The sequence below is a fragment of the Anomaloglossus baeobatrachus genome, chromosome 1 (genome assembly GCF_048569485.1).
Source record: "Anomaloglossus baeobatrachus isolate aAnoBae1 chromosome 1, aAnoBae1.hap1, whole genome shotgun sequence".
NCBI classification, from domain to species: domain Eukaryota; kingdom Metazoa; phylum Chordata; class Amphibia; order Anura; family Aromobatidae; genus Anomaloglossus; species Anomaloglossus baeobatrachus.
In genome coordinates this window covers 133,033,894-133,057,951 of record NC_134353.1, presented here as the reverse complement: position 1 = coordinate 133,057,951, position 24,058 = coordinate 133,033,894, and the positions used below count along the sequence as shown (strand labels likewise).

The 24,058-nt window shown below is 46.8% G+C and overlaps 1 protein-coding gene across 1 annotated transcript in view; it reads left to right on the top strand.

Annotated features, from left to right (window-relative positions):
* Positions 1 to 24,058, top strand: part of LOC142290964 (cyclic nucleotide-binding domain-containing protein 2-like) — a 233,993-nt gene that overhangs the window by 14,892 nt on the left and 195,043 nt on the right. The window contains exon 5 of the mRNA XM_075335154.1: positions 19,244 to 19,308. Within this exon, the coding sequence (XP_075191269.1) occupies positions 19,244 to 19,308 (65 nt within the window). The remainder of the gene's footprint in view (positions 1 to 19,243; positions 19,309 to 24,058) is intronic.

The window sequence follows — 24,058 nt, the reverse complement described above, 5'->3', positions numbered from 1 at the left end:
GGACGAACTGTCCATGGACATGGAAGACTCAGCGGATGAGGGAGACCTTGGTCAAATTTCAGTTGAAAGAGGTTGGGGGGAGATGTCAGAGGAAGAAAGAACGGGTAGCACCTCTATGCCACAAACACAGCGTGGACTTGGTCCGCATGGCTGCGCAAGACACATGAGTGCCTTCTTGTTGCACTACCTCCAACATGACCCTCGTATTGTCAAAATTAGAAGTGATGATGACTACTGGCTTGCCACACTATTAGATCCCCGGTACAAGTCCAAATTTTGTGACATAATTCCAGCCATAGAAAGGGACGCAAGTATGCAGGAGTATCAGCAGAAGCTGTTACTCGATCTTAGCTCGGCTTTTCCACCAAACAACCGTGCAGGTGCAGGGAGTGAATCTCCCAGTTGTAACTTGACAAACATGGGACGGTCTCGTCATCTTCAACAGTCTACCCGTACCAGTAGGACTGTATCTGGTGCTGGTAACAACAATTTTATGGAATCTTTTCATAATTTTTTTAGACCCTCCTTTGCAAGGCCACCAGAGACAACAAGTCTGACACATAGTCAACGCCTGGAGAGGATGATACAGGAGAATCTCCAAATGAACATCGATGCCATGACTTTGCAAATGGAGCCTTGCTCATTTTGGGCTTCAAATCTAGAAAAATGGCCAGAGCTCTCCAGTTACGCCTTGGAGATTTTGTCGTGTCCAGCTGCCAGCGTTGTCTCTGAACGTGTCTTCAGTGCTGCTGGGTGTGTGCTGACAGATAAGCGCACGCGTCTGTCCAGTGACAATGTGGACAGACTAACGTTCATCAAAATGAACAAGTCATGGATCCAGAAGGAATTTACTACCCCTGTGTCATCCTGGGGAGAGTAAATGCTTGTGGATTTGGAATGTGCTTGATGCAAATCTAGCTGTGAAGTGTACAACTAGGGCACAAGTGCTGCCACTGAATGGGTGGGTGTGTGTGGGGCACAATTTTTGGAAAAAAAGGGAGACTCCGCTTGGAGTAACCCTTGCTTGCTGTGTTTTTTAAAAATGATCCAAGATGAACAGAGCTGGGATCAGGAAAGAGTTTGCTACCTACCCCGGTGCCATCCTGGGGACGGTTAAGTATGGCGTATTTTTGAATGTGCTTGATGCAAATCTAGATGTGAAGGGTACAACTAGGGCACAAGTGCTGCCACTGAATGGGTGGGTGTGTGTGGGGCACAATTTTTGGAAAAAAAGGGAGACTCCGCTTGGAGTAACCCTTGCATGCTGTGTTTTTTAAAAATGATCCAAGATGAACAGAGCTGGGATCAGGAAAGAGTTTGCTACCTACCCCGGTGCCATCCTGGGGACGGTTAAGTATGGCGTATTTTAGAATGTGCTTGATGCAAATCTAGATGTGAAGGGTACAACTAGGGCACAAGGGCTGCCACTGAATGGGTGGGTGTGTGTTACGAGGGGGACCCGGGGAAGCGTGCCAAGATGGGAAATGGACAGCTTCCGCCGGTCAAGGTCCACTGTGCGGTGTAAGGGACCGCTGCTATGGTCAGGAAAGAGTGAGCGGGTTGCTACTAGTGATCGTCTGGAATGTCACAGACGATCTATGTACACCGGTCCGCCCTAACCCATGAGGGTTGTATGGCTCGGGGCTTCTCGATCGGTGTACCTGTTGCACGGGGACGCACAGAGGTGCCTACGCACGTGTGCCAGCGGGAGTCACAGGATATGGCACGAGGGTAGCACAGAGGTGCCCACGCACGTGTGCTTTCAATAACCAGGTGAGTCCAGTGGAGACTCGAGGAGCTCACCTGGGACAGGAACACGGCCTGTTAAAGGAGATACTGCCGAAGCAGCAAGGCAGGAACACGGCCTGCAAACCAGGTGCTGCCTGAGCAGCAAGGGCAAAGCCCACAAAAGACAATAATGCCTGAGCAGTGGCGTGGCAGCACGCTGCCAGACATCCAAACATAGAAGGACGGTCGCGCGCCGCCATGATGGCAGGGGGAGCTTTTAAGGAGGTGTAGCTCCACCCAAGGGCGGGCGCGAGATGGACGTGACCCAATCAGGATTCGTGACGTCTTGGCCCGGCCAGTCAAGATTCAGCACACCACCAGCCTCGTTATCGGGCCGTGTGATATCAGTGAGCGAATCAGAAGACGTCACGTGGGGCACATACTCATCTTCCTGCCTCTGGGTCATAAAGGCGGGATCCTCGGTTTCACAATGTGCAGAGATAAGGGAAGTCTTGCTGCTTCCCTGAGTATCCATCCTTTGCACACTGCGCAACCTCCCCGACCCTCTGTGATGCTGAGCAGGAGGGCTCGTGGCAGACAAGGGATGGGAGACCACTCCATTCCTTGCAAGGGGAGAACCACTAGGTGTCACCCTTCTGCTGCGTCTCCAAGGAGGCAGCTCCTGCAGACTGCGCAGTCTCCCAGACCTTTGGTGCTGCTGAGCAGGAGGTCTCACGGCAGACAAGGAATGGGGGACCACCTCATTCCTTGCAACAGGAGAGCCACGAGGTGTAACATTACCCCCCCGTCTAGGGCCCCCCCCCCTGCCTGCGCTCAAAGGCCACCACCAAACCTGGGGCGTGGACACGATCCTCCAATTCCCAGGACCTATGCCTTGGGCCACGACCGACCCACTCCACGAGGAAGTACCTCTTGCCCTGTACGATTTTTGTTTTTACTAGCTTTGCTACTTCTGGGTCGTCGGACGAGAAGTAGGCCTGGGACAGCAGGGACCCCGAGGTTTTAGGTTGTACGGGTTTCAGAAGGGATACATGAAACGTATTAGAAATAGCCCAGCACGGAGGGAGCTGGAGTCGATATACTACCGCGGTTACCCGCTCTATTACTGTAAACGGGCCAAGGTACCTAGGAGCAAACTCGGCTGTCTGTACTGGAAGGTTAATATGTTCAGAAGACAGCCACACTAGGTCACCAGGTGCGAAAGATGGCACAGGATGTGGAAGACCCACAGGCCTCCGCCTGAACGGTTTATTATACGCACAGGGCGTACGGACTCCCATATTCTTATGTACATCCTAGGCTACCGCCGGCCCCCAATAATGCCTGACCCCTAGGTCTCTGGTCCTGTCGACCCTGAAGTGGGCCCCAACTTTGGAGGCATGATCCCATGACAGCACACCATTCTGGGAGTCAGAGGAAGTGAGGGTCTTACCAGGTGGCACCTGGTCTTGGGGAGTGGAAATGACCCTCCTCACGCTGACCGTAGGTGAAACAAGACACTGACTTTCTTCCGAAGGTTTCAAACATCGGGTAGCTACATGTCCCCCCTGCCCACAGGCAAAGCAAACGGCCGACGGCTGAGAACCTATGGTAGAGGGGACCACTTTGGAGACTTCCATTGGCTCCACAGAGTCATCAACAGAGCTGGCTGGGAGATCGGTCTGGTGGAGAAGGGAAGTCAGAGGCTCTGTAGACCAAGTAGACGTGGGTGCCGAAGAGACCTCGAGCCTCCGCTCCGCGTGGCGGATGTCTATGCGAGAGGCAAGCCGAATCAAGGACTCTAAGGTGGTCGGCACGTCACGCGTGGCCAGTGCGTCTTTGACGAACCCTGCCAGACCCTCCCAGAACACAGGGACCAGGACTTTATCTGGCCAGTCCAGCTCTGCGGCGAGTGTCCTGAATTGTACTGCAAAGTCCCCGACTGAAGTGGACCTTTGCCGAAGGCGTAGGAACCGCAGCGCGGAGTCGTGGGTGACTTGAGGCCCGAGGAACACCTTTCTCATGGCCTCAAGATAAACTGTAAGGTGATTCACCACCCGATCTCCGCGCTCCCACAACGGCGTGGACCATTTTAGCGCTTTCCCTGTGAGCAGGGACTGGACGAAGGCTACCTTCGCCTTCTCAGTAGCGTAATCAGTCGCGGACAATTCCAAGTAGGTGGTAACCTGGTTTATGAAACCACGGCACTCAGAGCTGTCCCCGCTGAAGCGCTCTGGGAGCGCAAGGCGAGGCGACCTTCCGCACAATTCCACAGCCTGAGTAGCTGCCTGGGTGGCGACTGTTGCTAGAGCAGCCTTATCGGGGGAAGACCGCTCCACTGCTGCCAATCGTGACTCCAACTGCTGCACATAACGCAGCAACTGCTGCTGCTCTTCCGCCATAGCCAGACCTTTGGCGCGACCGTAATGTTACGAGGGGGACCCGGGGAAGCGTGCCAAGATGGGAAATGGACAGCTTCCGCCGGTCAAGGTCCACTGTGCGGTGTAAGGGACCGCTGCTATGGTCAGGAAAGAGTGAGCGGGTTGCTACTAGTGATCGTCTGGAATGTCACAGACGATCTATGTACACCGGTCCGCCCTAACCCGTGAGGGTTGTATGGCTCGGGGCTTCTCGATCGGTGTACCTGTTGCACGGGGACGCACAGAGGTGCCTACGCACGTGTGCCAGCGGGAGTCACAGGATATGGCACAAGGGTAGCACAGAGGTGCCCACGCATGTGTGCTTTCAATAACCAGGTGAGTCCAGTGGAGACTCGAGGAGCTCACCTGGGACAGGAACACGGCCTGTTAAAGGAGATACTGCCGGAGCAGCAAGGCAGGAACACGGCCTGCAAACCAGGTGCTGCCTGAGCAGCAAGGGCAAAGCCCACAAAAGACAATAATGCCTGAGCAGTGGCGTGGCAGCACACTGCCAGACATCCAAACATAGAAGGACAGTCGCACACCACCATGATGGCAGGGGGAGCTTTTAAGGAGGTGTAGCTCCACCCAAGGGCGGGCGCGAGATGGACGTGACCCAATCAGGATTCGTGACGTCTTGGCCTGGCCAGTCAAGATTCAGCACACCACCAGCCTCGTTATCGGGCCGTGTGATATCAGTGAGCGAATCAGAAGACGTCACGTGGGGCACATACTCATCTTCCTGCCTCTGGGTCATAAAGGCGTGATCCTCGGTTTCACAATGTGCAGAGATAAGGGAAGTCTTGCTGCTTCCCTGAGTATCCATCCTTTGCACACTGCGCAACCTCCCCGACCCTCTGTGATGCTGAGCAGGAGGGCTCGTGGCAGACAAGGGATGGGAGACCACTCCATTCCTTGCAAGGGGAGAACCACTAGGTGTCACCCTTCTGCTGTGTCTCCAAGGAGGCAGCTCCTGCAGACTGCACAGTCTCCCAGACCTTTGTTGCTGCTGAGAAGGAGGGCTCGCAGCAGACAAGGAATGGGAGACCACCTCATTCCTTGCAACAGGAGAGCCACGAGGTGTAACAGGTGTGTGTGGGGCACAATTTTTGGAAAAAAAGGGAGACTCCGCTTGGAGTAACCCTTGCTTGCTGTGTTTTTTAAAAATGATCCAAGATGAACAGAGCTGGGATCAGGAAAGAGTTTGCTACCTACCCCGGTGCCATCCTGGGGACGGTTAAGTATGGCGTATTTTAGAATGTGCTTGATGCAAATCTAGATGTGAAGGGTACAACTAGGGCACAAGTGCTGCCACTGAATGGGTGGGTGTGTGTGGGGCACAATTTTTGGAAAAAAAGGGAGACTCCGCTTGGAGTAACCTTTGCTTGCTGTGTTTTTTAAAAATGATCCAAGATGAACAGAGCTGGGATCAGGAAAGAGTTTGCTACCTACCCCGGTGCCATCCTGGGGACGGTTAGGTATGGCGTATTTTAGAATGTGCTTGATGCAAATCTAGATGTGAAGGGTACAACTAGGGCACAAGTGCTGCCACTGAATGGGTGGGTGTGTGTGGGGCACAATTTTTGGAAAAAAGGGAGACTCCGCTTGGAGTAACCCTTGCTTGCTGTGTTTTTTAAAAATGATCCAAGATGAACAGAGCTGGGATCAGGAAAGAGTTTGCTACCTACCCCGGTGCCATCCTGGGGACGGTTAAGGGTGGCATATTTTAGAATGTGCTTGATGCAAATCTAGATGTGAAGGGTACAACTAGGGCACAAGGGCTGTCACTGAATGGGTGGGTGTGTGTGGGGCACAATTTTTGGAAAAAAAGGGAGACTCCGCTTGGAGTAACCCTTGCTTGCTGTGTTTTTTAAAAATGATCCAAGATGAACAGAGCTGGGATCAGGAAAGAGTTTGCTACCTACCCCGGTGCCATCCTGGGGACGGTTAAGTAGGGCGTATTTTTGAATGTGCTTGATGCAAATCTAGATGTGAAGGGTACAACTAGGGCACAAGTGCTGCCACTGAATAGGTGGGTGTGTGTGGGGCACAATTTTTGGAAAAAAAGGGAGACTCCTCTTGGAGTAACCCTTGCTTGCTGTGTTTTTTAAAAATGATCCAAGATGAACAGAGCTGGGATCAGGAAAGAGTTTGCTACCAACCCCGGTGTCATCCTGGGGACGGTTAAGTATGGCGTATTTTAGAATGTGCTTGATGCAAATCTAGATGTGAAGGGTACAACTAGGGCACAAGTGCTGCCACTGAATGGGTGGGTGTGTGTGGGGCACAATTTTGGAAAAAAAGGGAGACTCCGCTTGGAGTAACCCTTGCTTGCTGTGTTTTTTAAAAATGATCCAAGATGAACAGAGCTGGGATCAGGAAATAGTTTGCTACCTACCCCGGTGTCATCCTGGGGACGGTTAAGTATGGCGTATTTTTGAATGTGCTTGATGCAAATCTAGATGTGAAGGGTACAACTAGGGCACAAGTGCTGCCACTGAATGGGTGGGTGTGTGTGGGGCACAATTTTTGGAAAAAAAGGGAGACTCCGCTTGGAGTAACCCTTGCTTGCTGTGTTTTTTAAAAATGATCCAAGATGAACAGAGCTGGGATCAGGAAAGAGTTTGCTACCTACCCCGGTGCCATCCTGGGGACGGTTAAGGGTGGCGTATTTTAGAATGTGCTTGATGCAAATCTAGATGTGAAGGGTACAACTAGGGCACAAGGGCTGCCACTGAATGGGTGGGTGTGTGTGGGGCACAATTTTTGGAAAAAAAGGGAGACTCCGCTTGGAGTAACCCTTGCTTGATGTGTTTTTTAAAAATGATCCAAGATGAACAGAGCTGGGATCAGGAAAGAGTTTGCTACCTACCCCGGTGCCATCCTGGGGACGGTTAGGTAGGGCGTATTTTTGAATGTGCTTGATGCAAATCTAGATGTGAAGGGTACAACTAGGGCACAAGTGCTGCCACTGAATGGGTGGGTGTGTGTGGGGCACAATTTTTGGAAAAAAAGGGAGACTCCGCTTGGAGTAACCCTTGCTTGCTGTGTTTTTTAAAAATGATCCAAGATGAACAGAGCTGGGATCAGGAAAGAGTTTGCTACCTACCCCGGTGCCATCCTGGGGACGGTTAAGTATGGCGTATTTTAGAATGTGCTTGATGCAAATCTAGATGTGAAGGGTACAACTAGGGCACAAGTGCTGCCACTGAATGGGTGGGTGTGTGTGGGGCACAATTTTTGGAAAAAAAGGGAGACTCCGCTTGGAGTAACCCTTGCTTGCTGTGTTTTTTAAAAATGATCCAAGATGAACAGAGCTGGGATCAGGAAAGAGTTTGCTACCTACCCCGGTGCCATCCTGGGGACGGTTAAGTAGGGCGTATTTTTGAATGTGCTTGATGCAAATCTAGATGTGAAGGGTACAACTAGGGCACAAGTGCTGGCACTGAATGGGTGGGTGTGTGTGGGGCACAATTTTTGGAAAAAAAAGGGAGACTCCGCTTGGAGTAACCCTTGCTTGCTGTGTTTTTTTAAAAATGATCCAAGATGAACAGAGCTGGGATCAGGAAAGAGTTTGCTACCTACCCCGGTGCCATCCTGGGGACGGTTTAGTATGGCGTATTTTAGAATGTGCTTGATGCAAATCTAGATGTGAAGGGTACAACTAGGGCACAAGTGCTGCCACTGAATTGGTGGGTGTGTGTGGGGCACAATTTTTTGAAAAAAGGGAGACTCCGCTTGGAGTCACCTTGCGGTGTTTTACATGATTTTAGAAGGGCATGCCATGCCTATATCTGTGTCTCGTCCTCTTTTTCCTCGTAACACTGTTTTGTTTTCGCATGAGCATTTGTCCTTGTCACTTTCCCATGTGTTTGTGTTGTGTTGTGAGTTGTTTGTCACCTTTTGGACACCTTTGAGGGTGTTTTCTAGGTGTTTTTATGTGTTTGTGAATGCCTGCCATTGTTTCCTATGCAGTTCGAGTTCGGTTCGTCGAACGTTCGACGAACCGAACTCGAACGGGAGCTCCGTTCTGCGAACCGACCTCGAGCCGAACCGCGACCGGTTCGCTAATCTCTAGTAGGGAAGGCAAATGAGAAAACACAACACTGGTCTCTGCGTAAAACCTTTAGCTCCTATTCCTTCAGCCTTTCTTCACTAGAATAAATAGTTATCAAGGGATGGTGACAGAAGCAGGATGAGTAACATCAGCGCCACCTCCTGATAACGATTCATTTCAGGAAGTTGACAGAAAATGTTGGTCAGTGCTGTAGTCACTTAGCCTGCTCCTATCACCACCCCCTCATGACATCTCATTTAAGTAAAAATCTTATAGGGGTAGAAAATAGCAAGAGAAACCAATTTTTTTGTTGTTATTGATTCTTTACCACGTGTAGGGATTATCTAGGACCTTGGTTTTTTTTTTTAGCTATGCGGTAAGATCTTATTGAGAGGTGGATGTGAATCGCCGCGTGAGCTGGAACAGATCGTTATCACCTACGTGTTGATAACTTCTTATCCCAATGGGGAAATAAAACTCCAAATCCTGGCAAACCCTCTTTAATAAAAAACGTATAAAAGTGTGTTATCACCGTAATTATAGTGACCTGGAAAATAACATTGCCGGGTCATTTTTACTGCAGTATGAACACCGTACAAAATAACATTACCAAAAACATTGATGAATTATGTTTTGTTTTCACCATTCTACTGCACTTGAAATTTTTTTTCCATTCTCCAATAAACTATGTAATAAAATGAATAGGGTCACTCAAAAGTAAAGCTTTTGCAAAACATAAGCCCTCATATAACTATATTGACAGAAAAATGTAATTTTTATGCTTTTTTAACCCCTTTACAACCAAGGACGTAACGGTACGTCCTTGGTCATGTCGGGGTAATCACCGCTGGCTGCTTCAGTGAGCCGGCGGTGATCCCTGCACATGTCTGATGATTTGAACAGCAGACATGTGGGGCTAACAGGTAAAGGTAGATCTGTGATCCACCCGCGCCTATTAACACCTTAGATCGCGCTGTCAAAATGTGACAGTGCGATTTAAATGGCTGCAGTGGGGAATGCGCTATTCCCCGCCACCATCGGAGGCCTTGTGACGTGATCACAGGGAGCCAATGGTTGCCATGGTAGTGACAGGTCATATGATAACTACTGTTATGATCATGACACATTTCCTGTTAGAGCAGACAGAGCGCTGGCTCATACAGGAACGCTGCATTTCTGCTGATCAGAGCTGTTCAGCTCTGATCAGTAGAAATGCACAGGTGATCAGACTGTGCAGTGATAAAGTCCCCTAGGGAGACTAGTAAAATAAATAAAAAAAATGTAAAATAAAAACGTTTGAAAAAATTGGAAGAAATAAAAAAAACCTAAAAGTGTAAATCACCCCCATTCGACCCATTGAAAATAAAACAACAAAATGTAAAAATATACACATATTTGGTATCATTGAGTTCAGAAATGCCCAAACTAGCAAAATAGTAAATAAATTAATCTAATAGCTACAAGGCATGGCGAGAACAAATTCCAAACCCCAAAGTTACGTTTTTAGGTTGCTGCAAAAAATATTTAAAATGTAATAACAGGCGATCAAAACGTAGCATCCACACAAAAATGGTATAATTAAAAATGCTAGCTCGAGATGCAAAAAATAAGTGTCGCGCCCAGGGATATGGGGTACTCGATGCCGGGCGGTATATGTCTTGGGAATGTCACTGTGGTGGCCATTGCCCGGTTCCGTGCCCTGGGCCCTTTTTGTAATGGGGTGTATATACAGGGGATTTAGGTTAGTGTTAATACGTGACGCCACTTACGGTTTTGCGGCTATAAATGTGGAGCCGCCACTGCAGAATGTCACTACTGGGGCTGGTGTTAATTGCAGCTTGGATGGTAGGCCCTCCGCAAGCAGGGCTGGGCCCCAGAGGATGGGTGATGCGAAGGGCGTTGGAAGAAGGTAGTCTACCCAGAGGTATAGTGCAACTGGTTTTTACTCACTGCTGGTTGGTGGTAACTGGTTACCCTAGGCCGGCTGGTTTCATCCCCAGGTCCCCTTCGTTCCAGTGCCAGTTTAGTACTCTGGTACCTTCTTCCCCTGCATCTGTGTCTGAAAATGGGCCCCCGTGGCGTAAAGCAACTGGGGGTCCCCGTCCGGTGGTTTGTCCACTTCTGTCTGCCTGACGGTAGCGTCAACCCTGTGGGGTTAGTCTCTGGTCCTGTCCCTGGTTCTCCCTTTACTACTGAGTCTTCGGATTCTTAGGGTCAACGAGGTCCTTGATGGTCCCCTTGCTGTGCTTGTTAACAGGTCGGCTTGAAGCTCTTTCCTGTCCTAGGATCCTGTCGGTGCGTAGTTCTTGGAGTACTCCACCGGCAACTACTCTCCTGGGTACCAGGTTACCGTTAACCTAAGTCAGGATGTCGCTTTACTTCCACCTTCACTCCTCTCCTGCTAGTCTGACTACTCTACACAGTCTGCCCTTCCCACCTTGTCAACTAGTGGACTGGACTGGCTCCATCTCTAGGCGGCTATCCATTGGTCCGACCCTAGCTAAGTACCATTGTATGGGGGATTGTTGGGGAAAAACTGTGATTACCTGGGTTTTTGGTGTTACCGGCACTGGTCTCCTGGGGCCCTAGGGGGTAGGCCTGCATCCGTGTGGGGATGCAGAACCTTGTAGCACCCTGATGGCTTCAGGGGCGCTACATAAGCCATCAGTGAGCCCCCAAAAATTAGAAAGCTACGGGTCTCAGAAAATGGTGCAAAGAGCGCCATTCTTTTTTTGGATAAACTTCTGAATTTTTTTAACCCCTTATATAAAAACAAAAGTATACATGTGTGGAATCTACGAACTTGTACTGACCTGAGGCATCACACCAACACATTAGTTTTACCATATAGTGAACACGGTGAATACAATATCCCAAAAACTATTGTGCCAATGCACTTTTTTTTGCAATTTCAACGCACTTGTCATTTTTTTTCCCATTTTCCAGTACACCATATGGTAAAACTAATTGGCTCATTCAAAAGTACAACTTGTCCTGCAAAAAATAAGCCCTTAAATGGCAATAGTAAGGCTGGGGCCACACGGGGATTACTGCGATCCACTTGCATGACACTCGGCTCGTGCTGGCAGTACAGCAGAGCCGAGTGTCATGCGTGTGTCCTTGCAACTGAGGTCCGTTCGTGCGAGCAGACCTCAGCTGCAGGGGGCGGGCCGGCACTCAGGAGGGGAGGGAGGGATTTCTCTCCCTCTCTCCTGCGTAGCCGGCTATTGCCATTCTCGCACTGCACTAGCGGTACACCGGTGTACCGCGAGTGCAGTGCGATTTTTCTCTCGGCCCATTCACTTGAATGGGTGCGAGAGAAACAGTCTCGCATTACAACTGCAGCATGCTGCGATTGTTTTCTTAGTCTGATTAGGGCTGAGAAAATAATCGCTCATGTGTGCTGACACACAGGCAAGAATTGGTCCGAGGGGAATGCAATGTTTTATCGCACTCCACTCGCACTGTTTTTCTCGCCGTGTGGCTTAGGTCTTACGGACAGATAAAAAAAGTTGCTGCTGTCGGAAGAAGAGGAGCAAAAAACGAAAACAAAAAATGGAAATTTGCTCAGGGGTAAAAGGGTTAAAAAAGGGGATGAAACAAAAACAATACTAAATTGAAAATCATCCAAGACAGGAAGGGGTTAAGATATGCTGCATTCAGTGTGCATACAGTTTAATAAGGCTTCTACAATGTAAAGTATACTGAGAAGACTCACCCTTGTAAAGCTGTGAAGAAAGTATTTAAGGTAACTGTGTGTTAATGTTCATCCATTGTTAATCAGTTCCTGCAGTTAGCAGCGCAGGAGCCTAATGAATGTTGTGGTGAGCAGAGTATTCAGGGTACCGGCAGCTGCTGCCAATTTCCCGACAACAACAATTATTTATGCATTTTCTAGTAGCATTCACAAATGCTTTAAACGCAGCAGTCAGGGTGCTATCCTTCTAAATATAACCGGCGTGCAGATAATGGCGCCGGATTCATTAATAATGACTTTATGTTCACAATTCTCAATGAAGGCAGGACTTGGAGTAAGAAGCGCCTAATTCACTGGGAGGTGTATGCCTTTCCTTAATGAATTAGGCGCTTCTTACAAATATCAGTATCGCTTACGGGCTGATAGCTGTAGTTTTCATAAAAATCACAGTTTTATCTGCCGTAGATCTATATCTTTACCAGTTTTCTGAATGTTGAGCTCTGTATAACCCGGCCACACCACTGATGGACAGCTTTCGGTATACACTGTGCGTAGGCAGGAAGCTGCCAATCAGATTCCTTTTAGCACATCTGTTCCGATAAGAATATGCACACTCATGTATGTTCAAGGCAATATCTGACAGCGATACATCCACACATATGTTGTTTAGGTCTCTTTCAGACAGTCATCATAGAGTCATACAGTGCCTTGCGAAAGTATTTGGCCCCCTTGAATTTTTCAACCTTTTCCCACATTTCAGGCTTCAAACATAAAGATAAAAATTTTAATGTTATGGTGAATAATCAACAACAAGTGGGACACAATTGTGAAGTTGAACAAAACGTATTGCTTATTCTAACCTTTTTAAAAAAAATAGATAACTGAAAATTGGGGCGTGCAATATTATTCTGCCCCTTTACTTTCAGTGCAGCAAACTCACTACAGAAGTTCATTGAGGATCTCTGAATGATCCAATGTTATCCTAAATGACTGATGATGATAAATATAAGCCACCTGTGTGTAATCAAGCCTCCGTATAAATGCACCTGCTCTGTGATAGTCTCAGTGTTTTGTTTAAAGCACAGAGAGCATCATGAAGACCAAGGAACACAACAGGCAGGTCTGTGATACTGTTGTGGAGAAGTTTAAAGCTGGATTTGGATACAAAAAGATTTCCAAAACTTTAAACATCCCAAGGAGCACTGTGCAAGCGATCATATTGAAATGGAAGGAGTATCATATCACTGCAAATCTACCATGACCCGGCCGTCCATCCAAACTTTCATCTCAAACAAGGAGAAGACTGATCAGAGATGCAGCCAAGAGGCCCATGATCACTCTGGATGAACTGCATAGATCTACCGCTGAGGTGGGAGAGTCTGTCCATAGGACAACAGTTAGGGGCACTTTGCACACTACGACATCGCAAGCCGATGCTTGCGATGCCGAGCGTGATAGTCCCCGCCCCCGTCGCAGATGCGATATCATGGTGATAGCTGGCGTAGCGAACATTATCGCTACGCCAGCTTCACATGCACTTACCTGCCCTGCGACGTCGCTCTGGGCGGCGACCCTCCTCCTTATTAAGGGGGCGGGTCGTGCGGCATCATAGCGACGTCCAACGGCAGGCGGCCAATAGAAGCAGAGGGGCGGAGATAAGTGGGACGTAAACATCCCGCCCACCTCCTTCCTTCCTCATAGCTGGCGTGAGCCGCAGGACGCAGGTAGGAGATGTTCCTTGCTCCTGCGGCTTCACACACAGCGATGTGTGATGCCGCTGGAACGAGGAACAACATCGTAACATCGGTCATTTCCAAATTATGGAAATGACCGACGCTACACAGATGATACGATTACGACGATTTTGCACTCGTTAATTGTATCAAAAAGGCTTTACACACTACGATATCGCCTGCGACGCCGGATGTGCGTCACTTTTAATTTGACCCCACCGACATCGCACCTGCGATGTCGTAGTGTGCAAAGTGCCCCTAAGTCATACACTACACAAATCTGGCCTTTATGGAAGAGTGGCAAGGAGAAAACAATTTCTCAAAGATATCCGTAAAAAGTGTTGTTTAAATTTTGCCAAAAGCCACCTGGGAGACACACCAAACATGTGGAAAAAGGTGCACTGGTCAGGTGAAACCAAAATCAAACTATTTGGGCACAATGCCAAACAATATGTTTGGCGTAAAAGCAACACAGCTCATCACCCTGAACACACCATCCCCACTGTCAAACATTGTGGTGGCAGCACCATAGTTTGGGCCTACTTTTCTTCAGCAGGGACAGGGAAGATGGTTAAAATTGATGGGAAGATGGATGGAGACAAATACAGGACCATTCTTGAAGAAAACCTGTTGGAGTCTGCAAAAAACCTGAGACTGGGAGGGAGATTGGTCTTCCAATAAGACAATGATCCAAAACATAAAGCAAAATCTACAATGGAATGATTCAAAAATAAAGGTATTCAGGTGTTAGAATGGCCAAGTCACAGTCCAGACCTGAATCCAATCGAGAATCTGTGGAAAGAGCTGAAAACTGCTGTTCACAAACGCTCTCCATCCAACCTCACTCAGCTCCAGCTGTTTGCAAAGGAAGAATGAGCAAGGATTTCAGTCTCTCGATGTGCAAAACTGATACACACATACCCCGAGCGACTTGCAGCTATAATTGCAGCAAAAGGTGGCACTACAAAGTATTAACTTAAAGGGGCCGAATAATATTGCACTCCCCACTTTTCAGTTATTAATTTTTTTAAAAAGTTTAAAATAAGCAATAAATATCATTCAACTTCACAATTGTGTCCCACTTGTTGTTGATTCTTCACCATAACATTAACATTTTTATCTTTATGTTTGAAGCTTGAAATGTGGGAAAAGGTTGAAAAATTCAAGGGGGCTGAATACTTTCGCAAGGCACTGTATAATTTAGTTTATAGTTTAGTTTATAGTTTATATTATATTATATTTTTTATTGTGAACTGTGTGACCAGAAAAAAACAAATCACGGGGACTATCCAATTTTGGTCTGACTCATGGATCAATTACTCATCAAAGTCTGTGACAGATGACTGATAGCACTCATTGCCATCCATATGCTGTCCGTTTTTAACATTATAATGGTTTAGAAGAAGTATTGAAGTTTATACATTTTTTTTCTGTCCAAGAAAATCACTGCAATTATAAACTGACACTGATAAAATCTGATCCAAAACACTGATGAACTTTGGACTGTTTTCTGCATTTGTCTGAATGAGCCTCTAAATGGGCCTACACGTTCATTTGAAATGGATTCTTTAATCTGAATGAGACTGACGGCTTTGGGCGCCCTTTTTAATGCATTTCCCTATACAAACAAGAAATCATGCAAGTGAAAAAAATAAAAAATATTGAAGGGGTATTAGAGCACAATTGTAGTGTACGACTTTCGACTAACATCCACACTAATTCGAACCTCCCACTCCCGGATCCAAGACTTCTTCCGAGCTGCACCAACCCTCTGGAACGCTCTACCCCAAGAAGTTAGGACAAATCACAACTTACTCAGCTTCAGACGCACCCTAAAGACGCATCTTTTTAGGGCGGCCTATCACACTCCCTAATCAGATTCGATTCACATAGTCCCTCTACAACCTCTCACAACATAGCTCCACATCAAACTCCATGGCACCCAAAGGCATCTCAAGGCTCGGGCCCACTGGTCCAGGAAACCATTATCCAGCCCCATTTCCGTGAGATGGTTGGATTGTCATTGTAAATAAGCACTTGAACCTTGCCTCTCCCCCCATCTCATTGTAGATTGTAAGCTCTCACGAGCAGGGTTGTATTTTTTTTCCCCTCTAAATATTGTTTTTCTATAACTGTTACTTGTTTGTATATGATCCTCCTGAATTGTAAAGCGCTACGGAATATGTTGGCGCTATAGAAATAAAGATTATTATTATTATTATTATTACTCTGGTACACAAGTAATAGCTATGAGCGAATTTGAACGGTAACGTTCGGGGTTTGTACCCATTCAGACATCTCTTATCCGAGGCTTGAACTACAACACATACTTTGAAAAAAAAACATGACGTGAGTTCCCACTTACTTTTGATAACCAGCAGACAGTATTTATTTACTCATTTGCCTGCCCAATGACCTTTTGGGTGCGGCTTTAAATTCTTTCCCTCCTCTGGTATTTCCTACTGGTGATGTTCTCATTTGTTCATTTATGCCAGTCAGTGGTAGACCAGCTAGCGATCATTTCTCTGTTGTTTATGTTGTTTACTCTGCACCTACCTTCTGTTTTTTAGTAAAAACAGGAGGGAGGAACGGGTAAATCGCACTGCCGTGGATATAAGCAGGAGATGAATTCAAGGGTTAATCTTCGTAATTTTTATTATTCAACGCGTTTCAGAGTCCAAAATGACTCCATCAGGAATCAAAAACCACTGATGTACATCCTTTTTGATTCCTGATGAAGGAGTCATTTTGGACTCTGAAACGCGTTGAATAATAAAAATAATTAAACTTAACTTTTAATCCTAACAAATAAACACAGATCAATCTAAAATCAGTAGCAGGTAGAGCAATCAAACATATACTAAATCACGTATCCGGGCGCAGACCAGACACTATGAGTAAGTGATCAACTGTCCTACAATAATTATTAGAGTGATATTGCCCTACCCTGCCTAATGAAAGCTAAGTAATAGCCTCCCAACATGTTTCACCATGTCTGGCTTCATCAGGGGGCTAAGGTTAAAGCAATTTAGTATATGTTTGATTGCTCTACCTGCTACTGATTTTAGAGTGACCCGTGTTTATTTGTTAGGATTAAAAGTTAAGTTTTATTAATCTTTAGTTTAGGGAACCTCTAGTTGCCCTTTGGGCAAATTGGGTATGGATTGAGGTTTAGTTGTTTGAATAATAATAAAAATCACGAAGATTAACCCTTGGATTTATCTCCTGCTTGTATCCAAGGCAGCGCAATTAACCCTTTCCTCCCTCCTGTTACTATTTGACTCTATTGGGTACGCGGCAGCCAACGTGGTTTGACACTATGCTCTAATGGTAGTGACCCTCACAATTCTCGAATGTGAGTTTTTCCAAATCTCCTTCTTTCCGCGCAACTAAGGTAATACACCGTTTGCGTCATTTTGTCTCCTCCAGATTTTATTCTGTTGTTAGAAAGTGGGCAGCATATTCTTTAACAGCATATACCTTATCTTGTATTTTGTATTTCATTGTATTGTCTTACTCACTTTGGGATCACTTTCTATCCCAGCACACATTTCCTTCTCACACTCCGCTCTGCCCTCCAGTGCCTTAGGAGGAATGTGAAGTGCTCGACCACCGATCACGCAGAATAAGTCTAAACTGACATTGTTTAGTCTATTGTCAGGGCTATCCCAGCTCACGCAGGAACCATTAGGGACTGCAGAGGCAGGATTTCTAGTCTGTATCGGAACCGACAGGGTCAGTTGCAGTTTTTAGTGTGTTGCTTATTTCCCGTGTGAGTTGCTTCACAGCCATAACACATGCATGTGGTTTGCACAGTCACATGCCACCTAGACTCATCTGGCTTCTCTCAATTTACTTGCATATTGTTACGAAACTGCCTGATAAAATGCGGAATCAGGCTATCAGGCAGTTAGGGTCCACCGTGCAGAGAAACCTGCTGCTGGTGATAGCAGAAGGTTGAGGTACCACAAAAGCAGTACTTGTCGCTGTTACCTCACAGTGGCACTAGGACCAACTGCGGCACTCACTGTTTAGCTCACAGTGACTACCGAATTAGCATAAACATAAATAAGGGAATGCTAATAAACTTATGGCGAGTGCTTAAATAATAATAGAGGTGGACCTGTAGTTCCTGTCTAATCACAGGAACTACAAAAGCGTGCGGATGGTAACCCCAACCGTAGTCCACTAACTAACTCCTCTGTTGCCTCACAGTGGTAAGGTATTAGATATAGTGTGAAAATAGGAAATCTGTTACAGGTCTGTTACAGGTCATGGAGATCCCCGACACTAACCTCTATTAGCTCATAGAGGGTATGTACCTAAGGTGTAGGTGCAAACAGTACTAGCCGTACTGTCTAGGCTCAATGTATTATGCCCTGCCTAATCCCTTGTGCTAGCCGGACTATAGAGAGCGAGGGATCTCTCTATGCTAGCCACAGAGAATCACCTGAGAGCACAGTGACAGAGTTCCCTGCCTAAGCCCGGTTCAACTAAGGTGCGAGGAAATGGGCACTAGTAGGTAGGTAGCGCTTGACCAGCGGGTGTACACTTGCTTGTGACAGTAGTGTAGACTAGCTAGTATGAGAGGTCACACATGAGGCGTTTACCCCATGCATGCACCAAGAACGACTGAGCGCCGAGCAGCGTGCTGCAGGGTTCTTTAAAGATAAAGCACCTCCCACAAGATGGAGGCGCCCAGCAGCCAATCAGCTCTCGGCCAATAGGAATCGAGAGCATCATTGAAGATGTCACCCACAGCCAATCAGCAAGCAGTTCATCCCAGTCATGTGATCCCCGCATCATCGATGACGTCACCCGCGGCCAATCAACAAGCAGTGTATCACAGTCATGTGATCCCGCATCATCGATGACGTCACCCGCGGCCAATCAACAGTTGTCACGTGGTGAGCATGCTCAGAACGAGCCAAAGCTGACTTAGTGCAGAAAGCAGCTTGTCTACTCACGCATGTGCAGAAGCCCCATTTCAGGACTTAGCCTCAGCCGCTAATAATTTCTCAGGCGGGTAGAACGCCGTGGCAGAGCACCAGAGGGAGAAGGAGGATGTGGGCCAGCAGATCCACGACCTGTAAGACATATGGTCACATGACTGTTCGCTTTCATTAGGAATCGTGGCAGTATGCTAACCACATAATGTCACAATTTGTCAGTCTGCAGTTACATAGGGTGACTGGAAACTATTGTCTAATCGTATGTACAGATGACCATATTTCTGGTCTGAGTACAATCCGACACAATATCGGATCACAATCATTATCTATTGGGCTGGGTATAAATTCGATTATTTTCCCTTGAACTGAGTAGAAAATGAGCAAGCACTTTTATTGCCAATACTTACACTAGTGTGGAGGAGGCATACTGTAAGTTCTCGTACAAAACTGTTAAAGTACTTAAAAAACGAATGATTTAATAGCATTATAAATTGGTCAATACTAATAATATTTTCCATACAGGTTTTTGTGTTACAGGAACAGTTTGCTCTTTTTCCAAAGAGCTCCATGTGTTTACCTGATCATTCACAATTGATGTCAGAACAAAATATACAGTGTATTGTAAATGACTGAGGATATTCTGTTCTGACTTTCAGGCATTCAATGAAATCCTCACTGTGAAGGTGCAAGAAGAGTATTATGCCTTATGCGATTTCCTAAGGTAAGCTTTATCAATTTCCAGCAATACTAAATATGGTCCGAAACAATATTATTATTATTGAAACAATTGCTGATATTTGGAACACAGTATTAGATTTTTAGATATATTCTTATCACTTATGTATTTAAAAATGCTTTAAATGGGATAGCACCAGACTTACGAGGGCAGACTCATGTAGAGCTGCCATTTTCACCGGATAGGCAACTAAGTAGCCCACACATTGCTTCTGCCAGGTTATTTTACCTATTCTATCCACTACTATGCTACTGTTTTATTTTTGAAGCTGAAACAAAAATTTACATTTTAGACCTTTAGTTAAAAAATATATTAGACAACAAACTGCGAGGAATGGATTGCTTTTATTTTCTAATGTGAATAAACCTCTATGCTCCCCTCTGCTGTGGCATATCTTCCCATTTTGGGCTCATTAAGACGTCACTGATTTTGTTGTATGAGATTTTATCATCAGGGTTTGGTCCACGTTTCATCAGTTTTTCTATTATGGGAAACCAGAAGAAAAAAATGTCTCCATCTTTCTGCATCTAGCATTCGATCAAAAATGGACAGTCCTTGGATTGCATTCAAGAGCTGTCAATTTTTTTTTCATAGACCCGTAGACTTGCATTGTGGTTTTTTATATGAAACTCAGATTAAAATCGGAATCATGATTTTGCACAGAGCAAAAATCACTTCCATGTGAACTGCCCCATCCACTATTATTGTGATTTGCTTCACAATCAATCACTTGCATCACTTTTGCATTGTTTCTTTAATTTATTACAGTTTTCCCATAGCATTAGGGCGCATAGCTAAAACAAGCATATTACCTTGCAATAGTATTTTATCAGCAGGTACCATTTTCCGGCATATAAGATGACTTTTCAACCCCTGAAGTTGGGGGTCGTCTTATACGCTGGGTGTCATCTTAAAGGGCGCATAATTAGCCCTCATTGTCTCCAAGACTATCACAGTGGTAGCGCATCCCTCTGTCCCACCCTTGTATCCTATTACCTCCTCAGGCACATAAACCCCTCTATGATCGCGTCCAGTGCTCGGGGCTACTGTCTGCCATCATGGCTTTACTGCAGTTGAATGCTTTACAGTGGCGGCGCAAAGCATTCAATTGCAGTAAACCGCTGACAGCAGTGGTAACCCTGTGTATTGGACCCTGTGTCATGTAGGGGTCTATGTGCCTGCGGTCCGCAAAAAGCACCCCTTGATGATCACATCGGGTGCACGGAGCCGCCGCTGCTGTCAGCGCTTTACAGAAGTTGAATGCTTTGCAACATCGCCACCGTAAAGCATTCAACTGCAGTAAAGCCATGATGGCAGCCTGCAGCTGTGGCTCCAGGCAGCAGGCGAGATCACCAAGAGGTCTATGTGCCTGCGGTCTGCAAGAAGCATCTGAGGACACTGCGGGAACGGAGGGCAGGTGAGAATATTTTTTATTGTTTGTAAACAACGGCATAATAGGGGACAAGAAGGGGACCAGTTAGAGGGCAATACTAAACAATGGGCACATTACTGCAAGGCACATTACTAAACAATGGGCACATTACTGCAGGGCACATTACTAAACAATGGGCACATTACTGCAGGGGATATTACTAAATAATTGGCACATTACTAGAGGGCCTATGGAAGGGGCACAAGGATAAGCACATTACTACAAGGGGGGACAAGGATGGGCACATTACATTTTATTGGGATCTATTTTTATCTTTGACATTTTCCAATAGCTGCTTCAGTTCCCACCCTAGGCTTATACTAGAGTCAATAAAGTTTCCCAGTTTTTTGTGATAAAAAAGGGGACTCGGCTTATACTCGAGTATATATGGTATATCCCAAACTCTATATTTTAACTGGAAAAGTTGGGGGTCGTCTTACACGCCAGAAAATACGGTAAGTAATAACATAATTTTACATAATATGACATATAATAGTGTGATGCCCTGGCCGGGCCGGGTAGTCACAGATAGGGCCCCGCATTACACCTTTCCCTCACAGCTAACACACAGCCAACCCTTAAAACACTAGTCACCCCCCTATGGGCTTGATAGACATACCAGGGGGCAGAACCAGGCGGTTGGAAGACGCCCACCTAGGAGTTTTAGATAGCCCAGGGCGGGAAAGTAGCCAGATAAGGTTTAGAGTTCAAGTTGGAGAGGAGTGTGGGCTGGAGACGTGTTCAAATTGAACAGGTACCAGAGTAGGAGCCCTGTTGCCTTTGACTAGGAGGCAGACGGCGGTCTCCATCTGCGGGAGCCGGGAAGACGGCTCGGTGGAACTGAGGTGGACCGGGACAGGATAGTGGCCCGCCGGTACCGACCCGGAGAACCGACTCGGAAACCGGAGCACAAAGGGGGGTACTCAGGCCCTGAAGCTAGGCCCAGAAGCTACTGGACTTAGTTAATTAACTCATTGCGGCCAGGACTAGAGGTCCTGTCCCACCCAAAGTCCCTGATAGAAGACAACAGCCCACCGAGGGGGATAAAAGTCCACCGCTACGGTTCAGAGATCCCATGGGCCAGCGTCTGCAGGCAGAGGGCTCATTAGGCAACCACAAGCCAGGAGCGGACTCCTGAAGTTGCAAGCACAGGAAGTCCACCATTTCAAACAGGTGCAGGAGAAAGACAGAGACCACCAGCCGGGTGGGGGAATCCGAACGCAGCCAGCTGCGGGCACCGACCACCATCACCTTGGTTTACCAGAGACTCGTGTGTTTTCTAATAGTGAGTACATCAGCACCCTGCGGTCACCCATCTCCCTGCACCGCCCAACCCCCAACGGGTCCCGGGGCCACCATCCCTGCCCACGGAGGGGTTAACAACTTGTTGCACAATATCTCCCCCGGGTGCCCCGTAACTGCAGCGGTGGTGTTCAATATCACCACACACCATGGGTGGTGTCATGAACTCCGTACGGCTCAGCCCGTACATCTACGTCCTACATCCACCACCCCATCACTCCCCTTTTACATTTGAAGTGACCGTGAGGCCCCCGGGTCCGGAGACCCTCGAGCCACCCACAACTCGTCTGCTGAGAGCAGGGCGGTACAATAGCATGAGACATGAATGGCAAAAAATACAACTTGGTAACCAAGGGGTATCGTCATTGCAGCAGGGTCAATGCAGAATTTCATAGTCTTGACAGTTTGAACATTTTAGAATCGAAAAGAGAGATTTAGATGGCGTCAGTTCTTACTGTTTGTAATAGGGTGTTTTAGCCATTTGCAAACCCATTACAAACTGTAACTCTGTCTATCATAAACACAATAGATTTCCCAATGCAGATTCACTAAAAGAATAATGGAGCTAAAACTCAGTATAATTATCATAAACAACCCTATAGCTCATAACAGCCAACAGCTAAAGCAGTTCCTGAGCCCTAGTCTGGCACACCCCCTACTGTAATTAGTAGCTCACTGTCTATATACATTTTACAGTGAGACTGGAGTGGGCGGGGGCAGCTTTCTCAGGTCTGCTGCATGGTCAATTCTAAAAACCCCCATGTGTCAGAACCACTGCATCAAATAAACTAAGTGATACATTGTTAGATTCAAGGTCTACTTGCCTAAATCATGGTGCTCTCAGATGATGTAGAAAAAAAATCTGCTGACAGATTGCCTTTATGTAGCACTTTGCCTTCCAATTTTTAGGGTATATGTAATTTGAATAAAACATTTTGACATAATGTACTCCTTGCTTGGACTCTTGTTTATGCTCTTTATGGTTGTTGATATTAAGTTTTCATTCCATTTGTGCCATCATGAAAGGTGTTGTTTTCTGCTGTATCTTCATGAGCACACGGCTCCCCTGCCTCCCGACTTCCTGTTTGCCAGGGTGATTGTGCTCTTGAGGGTTGACAGTTTAGTCCAGCAGTATAGTTTGCTGATAGCACAAGCTGCGTGATCGCCGATGCTGCAAGCAGAGGCAGCTTTGTCGCTGAAACTTGGAATTAGTGCAAGGATTCTGAAGTCAGTGATCTGGACAGAATCCAAGCAGACTCAGCAAATGAAGAGTGCCGCGCGATCAGCTGAGCTGTCACTGAGGTTACCCGCTGTCACTGGATACAGCGGTGGCCGCGGGTAACCTCAGTGACAGCTCAGCTGATCGCACGGCTGTCTTCATTTGCTGTGTGGAGGTAACAGGAGCGGCTGTGTCTTCTGCTGCTCCTGTCACCTGCTTGCAGCAGAGCTGGAAGCGACGCTGGAGGACCGTGGATTATGCCGGCCATGGAGGGCTTTTTGGGGCTGATTGAATTGGTGATGAGGGAATTTGTTTGTGTTTTTTATTTCTAATAAAGGATTTTTTCGGGTGTGTGTGTTTATTTACTGTCACTTACAGATTAATCATGGAAGGTATCTCGGGGAGACGCCTGACATGATTAATCTAGGACTTATTGGCAGCTATGGGCTTCCAATAACTCCTTATTACCCCGATTTGCCAAAGCACCAGGGCAAATCGGGAAGAGCCGGGTACAGTCCCAGAACTGTCGCATATAATGTATGCGGCAATTCTGGGCGGCTGCTGACTGATTTTGTTAGGCTGGGGGGCTCCCCATAACGTGGAGCTCCCCATCCTGAGAATACCAGCCTTCAGCCGTATTGGCTTTATCTGGCTGGTATTAAAATTGGGGGGGACCGCACGCCGTTTTTTTTAATTATTTAATTATTTATTTCACTGCACAGTATAGACCCGCCCACCGGCTGCTGTGATTGGGTGCAGTGAGACACCTGTCACTCAGCGTG